Source organism: Ostrea edulis, chromosome 2 (assembly GCF_947568905.1).
Source record: "Ostrea edulis chromosome 2, xbOstEdul1.1, whole genome shotgun sequence".
NCBI classification, from domain to species: domain Eukaryota; kingdom Metazoa; phylum Mollusca; class Bivalvia; order Ostreida; family Ostreidae; genus Ostrea; species Ostrea edulis.
The window spans coordinates 17,692,376-17,704,463 of NC_079165.1; the positions used below are offsets into that span (position 1 = coordinate 17,692,376).

Genomic DNA, 12,088 nt, shown 5'->3' on the forward strand with positions numbered 1-12,088 from the left:
AAAGCGATTTTTTCCACGGGTCTAAAATTTATATACCTTATAACCTTGAATCCTTAAAAAACCTGTGTAGAAAGCGAAATATTTAGAAATTAAATTGAGTTTTACGTTACATGAACTGAACACAGGCACAGCAACTAGAAGAGAATTATCATTATATAACACAGCCTGCTTTTGATGAATGGTCTTACATATCTTTAAATGGCACCCATCACAAATATACATATACTGGTCTTGTAATGTACATTTCAGCTACTTATTCCTCCAGAATATCGAAATGTAGATATTTTGCACCAAATGACTGAATCTGACTGGGAAATGACACACTATCAGACTATAAGTAGCCTTTACTCAAAACTACTACTATACACACTACTAAAGCTGATCTCTTTGTTCTGTTGAATTCTTACCTCCATATCTGTTTTGTGACAGCTGAAAGCTTGGTTTAAGACTCTGGGGTTTTCCAACAATGTGTGGGAGATAGGTGAAGAGACTTGGGAGCTGTAGCGAGTTCTCGGAGGAAATATTACTCATGTTGCTCAGCTGTACAGCCAGGTCTGTCTGAAACATATCTGCAATAGACCTAGAAAAACAAACCTTTAAATTAGCAGGAATCAAAATCAAAAGAATTCATTGAAGTTTACATGATCACTTTAACCACACCAATCATCTTATAATTCTTCATGCAAGTGCAGGGGATAAATGGACATTAGTTTAAAGTAGAGGTCTGTTTCATGAAGTATGGATTTCTGTATGATTTTCTCTACACACATATTCTAATTTGTGTATGATTTCCTCTAAACCTTGTGTATCATTACTCTTATGGTAAAATCATTAGCATATACTCTTTATTTTTGGCCTACATTTTATATAAAATGTTGTTTATCCCCATGTTTCTGTTTTTATATCTAGAATTTTGTGAATGGTCTCTCTGGGAGATGCAAAAAATGACAGATCAGCAGCCATTTTACGAAGAATTGGTTGGTTGTTTATTTTACGTCCCCGTCGAGAATTTTTCACTCATACTGAGACATCATTTTACTAAGATATTGTCAGTCACAACTGTATTCATTTGTCACTAAAAATCAAGAGCTCTGCAAGGCGGGGCATATCCCCTCGCAATGAATGCCCACAAGCTTTTTGCATGAAGTCCCATTGTGACCTTGAGCTTTGGTCAGATACCAAACTCAATATGGTTCTTTCTCTCTTGACAACAAAGCTACCTGTGAAGTATCAAATCAATCAAGTAAAAAAAGGTGGCCTGTAGTGAATCTATAAGCTTTTTCTAAGAATTCCCATAGTAATAGCCTAGGGTTCTTCCTCTCTTGATAACAAAATTACCTGTGAAGTATCAATTGAAATTAATTGAGGAAATAATGCGGGCTGTAGAGAGTCTACAATCTCAGTGTTACACACACATAATCACACGCATATGAATGGTCCTATTACTATATCCCCTCTTGAAATGAATTGCGAGGAGATAATAACTAATAAAAATTCCTGGAAATGTTCATTTCCTGTAAATAAATTCATTCCCAGCAGGATTTATTGAAGGAGACACTGTTAATGAACAACAAATATAATCATTTAATATAATTATACATATATTCATCAAGATTAAATTGGGAGGTTTTCACTGCTGTCTGTTGTCTGCATGTTCATTATGATATTACGATTTACTTATTTTAGTAATATGCTGGTTACTATCACATCCCCTATGATGACAAGAAAACCACACTTCAATGTTTTGAAAATCATCAATGAAGCTTTCAATATATATAATACATGTACATACCACCTAAATTATTGTGCAGGTGTTTTTTTTTCAGGAATTCTAACCCAGGAAGTCCTTCCTCACTATGTTATTTCATTTCTATTTCATTTTTAAAAATGCAATGTTTACAGGCCCGATTCAAAATAAAGAGAACAATTACTGTATATATGATACGCCCGACAGATGTTTATTCATCATAAACAAATTAGTGTACATGAGAAAAAATCCATGTTATCTTTGATACAACAACTGACTTGTCCATATATCTATTGAATTGTTCAATTATCTACAGAAATGAGAGTTCAAAACATATCTTCATTTTATCACATGTATATTTAGATAATTCAATTTAGAATTGTCAAAAAAGTGGCCTTAACTAAAGAAGTGACAAATCATTTCCACGGCCTTCTTACTTCATACTCATGCATTGATCAATCTTTAAAGTTGACAAGTGCAGTTTGGCTCTTATTTAGATGATCTTTAAATGTTCTTACATCATTACTCTCACGGGACAAATGGAAAATTTTAACTGGAAAGATGGATTAAGGCTCCTATCATAATGATTTTTCTGCATTCCTTAAAACAATATGGCTTAGATAATTAATCCCAAGGGACAAATGGAGTTATACCCTGTTGTGTGGTGTGCTTGATAACTCTGTGCATTTTTGTAGTACAATATTGCATATTTATGCTGAATATTTATTCATATTAATTGTTATAGTTATTAATATATAGCTATATTTTATGAAATAATGTGTATATATTCTTATTCAGTCATTTTTAATAAGGTTACTGCATGTGACTGAATTCTTCAGGAATCAAAGGAAAACTGGTCAAAAGGGAGGAAAACACCTCACCCTACCTTGAAAAATATCATTTTCTGTCACCTTAGATCGAATCCAGAGTGTTTAATTTTTCTGAAAATTGAGTGAATTCCCTCTGAAAAGAGGAACAAGAGCACCACCAACCAACGGTACATAATACGCCCGTGAAAAGCTAATATAGGGTGTTTTTCTTACACCATGATTTGTAGAACTTGGCTTCAAGTAGTATCAGCAATCATCAGGGTGTGACATACTTTCTTTGCATCGTAAAACAGACAAATCATGTAGTCCCTATGTAATATTTTCACTTGGCATAAGGTGTATGTGTACCAAGTTTGATGGCCCTAGCCCTAAAGATTCGGTCTGTATGCTGTTACGACGACTTTGACCTTGAGAACAATACGCATCCTCCACTTGGCAAAAGGTGTATGTGTACCAAGTTTGACGATCCTTGCCTTGACAGTTCAGTCTGTATACTGCCTACAAGTATTCCTACTGAGTGATACTGCAACCTTGACCTTAAAAAATAATCTAGCATCTTCCTCTCATCATGATGATAAAATGTACCGAGTTGTAATACCCTGAATCTTACAGTTCGGTTTGCATCCTGCCTACAACGTTTTCCTACTAAGTGATACTACGACCTGGACCTTCCTTGGCATGAGGAGTATGTGTACCAAGTTTGACAGTCCTAGCCCCAATAGTTCAATCTGTATTCTGCCTACAAGGTTTACCTATTAACTGATAGTGTGACCTTGACCTTGAAAATAATAAGCATCTTCCTCTCATCATGTTGATCAAATGTACCAAGTTGCAATATCCTAGAGCTTATGGTTTGGTCTGTATCCTACCTATACAGGGTTTTCCTACTAAGTGATACTATAACCTTGACCTTTGACCTTGAAAAACAATAGGCTACTTCCTCTCATCATGGTGATTAAAAGTACTAAGTCATAAAAATCCTGGAGCTTACGGTTTGGTCTGTATCCTGCCCAAAACAGACAAATGGAGCCACACCATAATATGTCCCGTCTTTGATGGGAGCATACAAATTACATCCCTGACATTTGTAGGAATTACCTCCCCTTAAAACAGATTTTTAAATACCTGGTTGTTTTTAAAGAGTTTATGCCACAATTTACATTTATTTACAGATGTACGAATTGACAAAGTTTGATTCTAATACTCAAATCTACACGAATCCAAAAAGGGTTAAGATATATATGGCCATTTCATCTTAATTAATTAAAGGTCACAATGACCACTATGTAGGTGTGACACACCTTCTTACCTACAATGCACTAACTGACCAAGTTTGATGATTCCAATATTTGTCCAGTAATGAACCAGACAGGGTTTGACTATATCACATGAATCAAGGGTCACAATGACCTAACTTTAAAGTGCAACACACTCTCTACCCAAGATGCATCAGCTGACAAAGATTATTGTAGGTCTCATAATATTTAAGTTAGTTCCTGAGCGCACAACTGCACAGGATGCTACAACTAAGTATTTACTGGTTCAATACTGATCCCATTGGTGCAAACATATTGCATAAAGAATACACATTCTAAACATATTGAAGTCTTATCTTTAACAGTTCAGAAGATCTAGTTTGTGTCAAATGGACAGAGAGATGGATATGTGGACACACACTGGACAAAGTGTCACTATATGTTATCAGTCCACCTAGCCATGATGGCATCAACCCTGCTCCACAGGCAACACAAAAGAACCATTTGACTGACATTTTATTTGGCCAGGTTTTGGAGATTTCATTCATTAATAATTTGCTGATATTGCAATAGCCATCACAACACATGGTAGAGAAAATTTCAATGATGCTACTATTTACCAGATGGTCTGGAAATTTTTATTCAGCCCCAATTCAAATACTTGCTTAATCATGAAAAATGTCCCTTTATTGCCCTTAATATATATTACTGGTACATGGATGGTGAATAAAATTTTCACAATTGAGCTAGATAATAGTGGAGAATAATGTTTGAAAACTCCCAGCAGGAAACTGTAATAAAGGTCTTCCCTCTCTTCTGTCTAGAACTGAATCACGAAATTGTGTGTGCCTATAGCATGCCAATCAAGAAAAGTTTTAGTTATCTATCATCATTATTTTTCAATCAAATAATCAACTCCAATTTCAGAATTCATTAATTATTCATAATTCTGCCTGCACCAGGTCCAAGTATTGATTTTCAATCTTAACTTAGTTGACCTCTGTAATCTTTTATGTACTTTTAACCCATTAAAAATAGGCTCTAACATTAAAATTTACTATCCATATTTCATTTCTTTTATCAGACTAGTCTTTCAGCCTTTCATCTTCTTTTTCTCTTGGTAAATAAATAAAATTTTATCATGCGTATTTCAAAAATTATGACCATGGTTAAAATTGTCTAGAAAAAATAAGGTGCTCTAGCTATCACTGTATATGATGATATGCCCATTAGGAAATATTCCTTACAAACAAATAGAACAGATAACAGCTGGTCACCAAGCTTCACACTAGCTCTGTCATTATTACTTATCATTGGTAAGGTTGGACATTATTCAGAACAAAATCATACAGCACTATCTCTTGTTTTAGAAACTACGAGAAATTCATAATTATATTGTTATCGTTACCACAGCAGAGGAAGGAAGAACTTTCACATTCAATTAAAACCATTCATTTCTTTCAGAATTAATTTTTAATAAACATCTGAAAGAGATTGTATACTTGTATTAAGTTTATCTTATGTACAAAATTTCTGTTAAGAATTTTAACAGCAGTATTAAAATAGATTCATATCAAATTTAATCAATTGATAGGGATGTCAAATTTCTAGCTGTGTAATGAACCTCAATGAGTGATCTCTATGTATAAGTCAATATTGCAAGTCACTTTATCGTATATAAAAGTTCAAATACTTCATCAGACAGTTTACCTGACAATATTCTGAAATATTTACCATCATCAAATTTCTGTTTCTTGGAAACTGTGTCCCTTACTTTCACATCATTGAATATTCAATATGTTAATTGCTCCGTTTTAAGCATTTCATTTTGATAACATACTCAGTTTTCATCAAAATTATTAATAAGATGTTCTATACTCCATTCATCTGTATCTGATCTGTTCTAGGCTAATACATATACTCTGTTAATACTAGTGCTGCCTCTCCAGATCTGTTCTAGGCTAATATATATACTCTGTTAATATTAGTGCTGCCTCTCCAGATCTGTTCTAGGCTAATATAATATTAGTGCTGCCTCTCCGGATCTGTTCTAGGCTAATATATATACTCTGTTAATATTAGTGCTGCCTCTCCAGATCTGTTCTAGGCTAATATAACATTAGTGCTGCCTCTCCAGATCTGTTCTAGGCTAATACACATACTCTGTTAATATCAGTGCTACCTCTCCAGATCTGTTCTAGGCTAATACATATACTCTGTTAATATTAGTGCTGCCTCTCCAGATCTGTTCTAGGCTAATATATATTCTCTGTTAATATTAGTGCTGCCTCTTCAGATCTGTTCTAGGCTAATATAACATTAGTGCTGCCTCTCCAGATCTGTTCTAGGCTAATACACATACTCTGTTAATATTACTGCTACCTCTCTGGATCTGTTCTAGGCTAATACATATACTCTGTTAATATTAGTGCTGCCTCTCCAGATCTGTTCTAGGCTAATATAATACTAGTGCTGCCTCTCCACATCTGTTCTAGGCTAATACATGTACTCTGTTAATATTACTGCTACCTCTCCAGATCTGTGAGGATGTTTGGGCCAGGCATCTGTATTCTAGCTTTGATTCAGATCCTATTTCTGAGAAAATTCAAACTTTTTCGTAACCACTGTTTTCATTTGTGTTGCATGTGGTGCAATACTGATAATTGTCACAGTATAAATTGAAATGATGATTTACTGGTTCAGTACAGTACGGCCTTGTTACAAGGTATCGGATGCCTACCCTAATTATTGAATTACTGTCACCTTGTTTCAGGTTATTACAACACGCCTATCCTCATGTACGCATCAACTGACAAAGTTTTAAGTTATGAGTTGGAAAGTGTTTTACTATATTTTGTAAGAACAATCTTAATTAAGGTCACTGCAACCTAGTTTTAAGACACAGGTCACATAACACAGCTCTCCAAGAATCATCAAACTGACAAGGTTTGATGGTTTAGATCTTAAGTATCCAAGTTATAAGCCAAATACGAAAACTAATACCTCTCCATATAATATAGAATAATCAGATCAATTCTAAATATACATGTATATAAATAAGAAATAATCAATAAAAAAATTTAGGAAATAGAAAAATCTTCACAATGTAATTTGATAATCATTCAGAGAAATTTTAAAATAATATCATTAAAGTACATGTGCACATATGCATTTTTAAATGATAAGTTTTGAGTTGGAATTTTGAAGGAACAGGTTTTTCAAGATCTTTGTATAGTGGCAAATCCTCATAGCCCAAGTAAAACTAAATCAGTATGCAAAGTGTGGAGATAAACTACATCACTCTGGATTTGAAGAGAGAGACCAGCAAGATCTAAGATTAGCATTATTTGACCCCCAATGTCCAAACATAACGGTCACTGTCACTGAATAAATTCAATGTCCAAACATAACGGTCACTGTCACTGAATAAATTAGGATAATGATTGCTGCTTTCATCTGATGCAATAATTTACAGAACTCATCCCTCCTATACACACACAGGAAGTTGTTTTTCTGACAGCAGCACAACAAGCATGGCTGTGTTCTATATCAGAATCAGTGTTCAGCCTTGTCAGCATAACTAATACCCTATGCCTACACCATGAATTTTCGGCATCACAGCACCGAGAGTTGTTACTTTAACATGTTATTTCTGTGAAGTTAACATTTTACACATCAATGTACGACATGAAATAGATCAACATTTAATTATCATAAAAATGCACATTTGATTGTTTGGGGCGGGTGGCTAACTTGAGAATATGGTTATAACTTCTAACATTTGGTTGTTCGGTGCGGGTGGCTAACTTGAGAATATGGTTATAACTTCTAACATTTGATTGTTTGGGGCGGGTGGCTAACTTGAGAATATGGTTATAACTTCTAACATTTGGTTGTTCGGTGCGGGTGGCTAACTTGAGAATATGGTTATAACTTCTAACGTTTGGTTGTTCGGTGCGGGTGGCTAACTTGAGAATATGGTTATAACTTCTAACATTTGGTTGTTCGGTGCGGGTGGCTAACTTGAGAATATGGTTATAACTTCTAACATTTGGTTGTTCGGTGCGGGTGGCTAACTTGAGAATATGGTTATAACTTCTAACATTTGGTTGTTCGGTGCGGGTGGCTAACTTGAGAATATGGTTATAACTTCTAACGTTTGGTTGTTCGGTGCGGGTGGCTAACTTGAGAATATGGTTATAACTTCTAACATTTGGTTGTTCGGTGCGGGTGGCTAACTTGAGAATATGGTTATAACTTCTAACATTTGGTTGTTCGGTGCGGGTGGCTAACTTGAGAATATGGTTATAACTTCTAAAATTTGGTTGTTCGGTGCAGGTGGCTAACTTGAGAATATGGTTATAACTTCTAACGTTTGGTTGTTCGGTGCGGGTGGCTAACTTGAGAATATGGTTATAACTTCCAACATTTGGTTGTTCGGTGCGGGTGGCTAACTTGAGAATATGGTTATAACTTCTAACATTTGGTTGTTCGGTGCGGGTGGCTAACTTGAGAATATGGTTATAACTTCTAACATTTGGTTGTTCGGTGCGGGTGGCTAACTTGAGAATATGGTTATAACTTCTAAAATTTGGTTGTTCGGTGCAGGTGGCTAACTTGAGAATATGGTTATAACTTCTAAAATTTGGTTGTTCGGTGCGGGTGGCTAACTTGAGAATATGGTTATAACTTCTAACGTTTGGTTGTTCGGTGCGGGTGGCTAACTTGAGAATATGGTTATAACTTCCAACATTTGGTTGTTCGGTGCAGGTGGCTAACTTGAGAATATGGTTATAACTTCTAACATTTGGTTGTTCTGTGCGGGTGGCTAACTTGAGAATATTGTTATAACTTCTAACATTTGGTTGTTCGGTGCGGGTGGCTAACTTGAGAATATGGTTATAACTTCTAACATTTGGTTGTTCAGTGCGGGTGGCTAACTTGAGAATATTGTTATAACTTCTAACATTTGGTTGTTCGGTGCGGGTGGCTAACTTGAGAATGTGGTTATAACTTCTAACATTGAGTTATTGTTACCTGTTGGTCTGATTTGCCACTTGAAGCACACTCTTTAGGATTTGAAGAAAATTACTGCGAAGTGTTTTTAAATCCTCCTCTCGCTTTTTGTTGACATGCTCGGCTACCTGTAGCCTATCTTGTATGTCCTCCAGTCCACTAAAATCTGTCCCAGGCAGTGATACATCTAACAAAATATCTCTTAACCATTAGCCAGAAACAACGTACAATTGGGTTGGTGTAAATGTACATTTGCTGTTCAAAACAAAAGGCCAATGGACCTTATAAGTTAAAGTCACCTTGGTACCAAAGATCATCTTTAAAGAGAAACAGACAGACAGACAAAAAGACAAGAGACAGACAGATAGACAAAGAGAGAGAGAGACAGACGGACAGACAAAAAGACAGAGACAGACAGACAGACAAAAATACAGAGACAGACAGATAGACAAAAAGATAGAGACAGACAGATAGACAAAGAGAGAGAGACAGACAGATAGACAAAAATAGAGACAGACAGATAGACAAAAAGACAGAGACAGACAAAAAGACAGAGACAGACAGATAGACAAAAAGACAGAGACAGACAGACAGACAGACAAAAATACAGAGACAGACAGACAAAAAGATAGAGACAGACAGATAGACAAAGAGAGAGAGACAGACAGATAGACAAAAATAGAGACAGACAGATAGACAAAAAGACAGAGACAGACAGATAGACAAAAAGACAGAGACAGACAGATAGACAAAAAGACAGAGACAGACAGATAGACAAAAATAGAAACAGACAGATAGACAAAAAGACAGAGACAGACAAAAAGACAGAGACAGACAGATAGACAAAAAGACAGAGACAGACAGACAGACAGACAAAAATACAGAGACAGACAGATAGACAAAAAGACAGAGACAGACAGATAGACAAAAAGACAGAGACAGACGGATAGACAAAGAGAGAGAGAGACAGATAGACAAAGAGAGAGAGAGACAGACGGACAGACAAAAAGAAAGAGAGATAGAAAAAAAGATATACAGAGAGACAGATAGACAAAAAGACAGAGAGACAGAGAAAGACAAAAAGATAGAGATAGACAAAAAGATAGAGAGATGGTCTTACTTTGCTTAGTTACGAGCGAGATCCAAAATAAAGGAATTAAGCAGACACAGAGAATCAGGATAAGAACATTCTTGGGCTTTGCTCTCATTGGAATTCTCATCCACTTAATACTGTGTTATTTGGCTGTTGTGGAACATGGCACTTAGTGACAGGCTGACACGATTGTTACACAAGGCCTGAAATTAACACACATATATACATCAACAATACTTGCTTAAAGCATCTTAATAACGCATTTAAAAGAAAAAATTAATACTTCTCTTATAAACCTCTAAATATTTGTTACTAAAATTCAGATTGGGAAATACATGCAAACGTGTTTAGAAATGCAATCAAAGCCAAATACATTGCCCAAGACTAGCTTGAACAAAAAACACGTTTGGGAGTGAATTTCAAGGTAAAATTGAACTCCATAAATGCTGTCAGAATGGCATTGAGGACAAGAAATGAAATTCAATGGCTTGGTATTCAATTGTCTAAAAATAAATCGTCATTTAGCATGAATTTTTTCTCACTTCCATTTTGTATTTAATAACACATTTCTCAGCAAATGGTTGAAGTTAACGTTACCTTATATTTGTATGCAATTTATATTTTTGTGGATTTTTCTTTTTTTTAAATTTTAGTCATTGATACATCGAAAATATAACGTGCAGTTCATTAAATACATGTGCAGTAAACTGTATGTGTCTCTGACCACCCATAGTCATTCTCCATTTTGTTTCGCAAATGATGAATGATAAGTCTATCATAGGTCTATCCCAAACTTCAGCCAGAGTTCGTTTGCTCACAAACCAATCTCTTCCAGTTAGGCATTATGGGATAGTGAATTCTTATACCGCGTATAATGTGTGACGTCACTGTAGAATGACGAAAAAACCATAACGTCAAACGTAAACAGTTCAAAACAAGAACGTAAACATTAAACACTATAATTTGAACAGAGTATCCATATCTTTTAATGATCTTTTGATAATTTTATGTTTAAAATAAAATCCATACTTTTATATTAATGCTCTTAATGTCAATATTTTCAAGCTTTTAACTACAAACTACTTCTTTATTGTTATTTGCCCGCTTGATAATCGCGGACTCACAATATACAAATCTGTATATTGTGTTGCGTCACATAGGAGAGGTCTGTACGTAGGTGACGTAATGAGGCCTTGAAGGGGAGTTTGAGGTCTATCCCTCGTAGATATTTACGAAATTAAATAGGGAGCATATATATATGTGATCAACGACACTGCTACATTAAGGCAATATGTAAACCAGTATGTAATGTATGCAATTACGGGGTATTTCAAACTTGGAAAATACTTGTATAATATATTTACTAAACCCTTATACTGATATTGATTACAATTATATATATCCACCATCTCTGAAACTAGCACTGTCCTTCGATTTGTGAAGCAGTTGTGTTATTTTATTGTATATTTCATTTTGTTAATTTAAATCTTGTTCACAATCAGTATTTCATATATAATTATACTAGATACATGTGAGCAGTGGACAAATGTGAACTGACAGTAGTAGTACATCTGAATGATTGTTATTTAATTATATTGTTATAATTCATTGCTAGTTAAACTGTACATGCCCACCGAGGGCCCTTGAATGGTGAATAAACATATTATCATTATACATATATAACCGTTATGGCATGTACAGCTTTCTTGACGTTCCGTCCCATTATCAATCCGTCCCTTAGTCGATTCGTCCCATTACCGATCCGTCCCTAGACTATCCGTCCCCTAGTTAATACGTCCCCTAGTCGATCCGGCCTAGAAAAAATAATTACCTTTTTTTCCAAGCTATTTACAGTACTGAATTGGTTTAATTCATTTGCGTATTTTATCTTTATGGTGTGTGTGCCGCTGATATCTTCTGTCATCAGGTAGGATGACAATAATATGCTGTTTTGATATTTGACAGCTTTTTCAAAGATCATTATACACATCACAATATTCGATAATATGGGCTTCATTTTCAATACAAAGAATAGTTAGGTTACTGTAAGCTCGTAATTAATGATCAAAGGTTGCACAACAATGCAGTTATAAAACTGTTTTCACTCAGGTGTTTTCACAATGATCAGTGGACAGGGGACATACAT

General features: G+C 35.1%; 1 protein-coding gene across 2 annotated transcripts in view; it reads right to left on the reverse strand.

Annotated features, from left to right (window-relative positions):
* The window catches only part of LOC125680531 (alpha-1,3-mannosyl-glycoprotein 4-beta-N-acetylglucosaminyltransferase B-like), a 46,116-nt gene that overhangs the window by 31,468 nt on the left and 2,560 nt on the right, over positions 1-12,088 (reverse strand). For both annotated transcript variants that reach the window (XM_048920202.2, XM_048920200.2), the window contains exons 2-4: positions 9,970-10,145; positions 8,871-9,036; positions 408-580 (exon numbers count right to left, since the gene is read on the reverse strand). In XM_048920202.2, coding sequence (XP_048776159.1) covers positions 408-580; positions 8,871-9,036; positions 9,970-10,069 — 439 coding nt within the window. In that variant the 5' untranslated portion in view covers positions 10,070-10,145. The remainder of the gene's footprint in view (positions 1-407; positions 581-8,870; positions 9,037-9,969; positions 10,146-12,088) is intronic.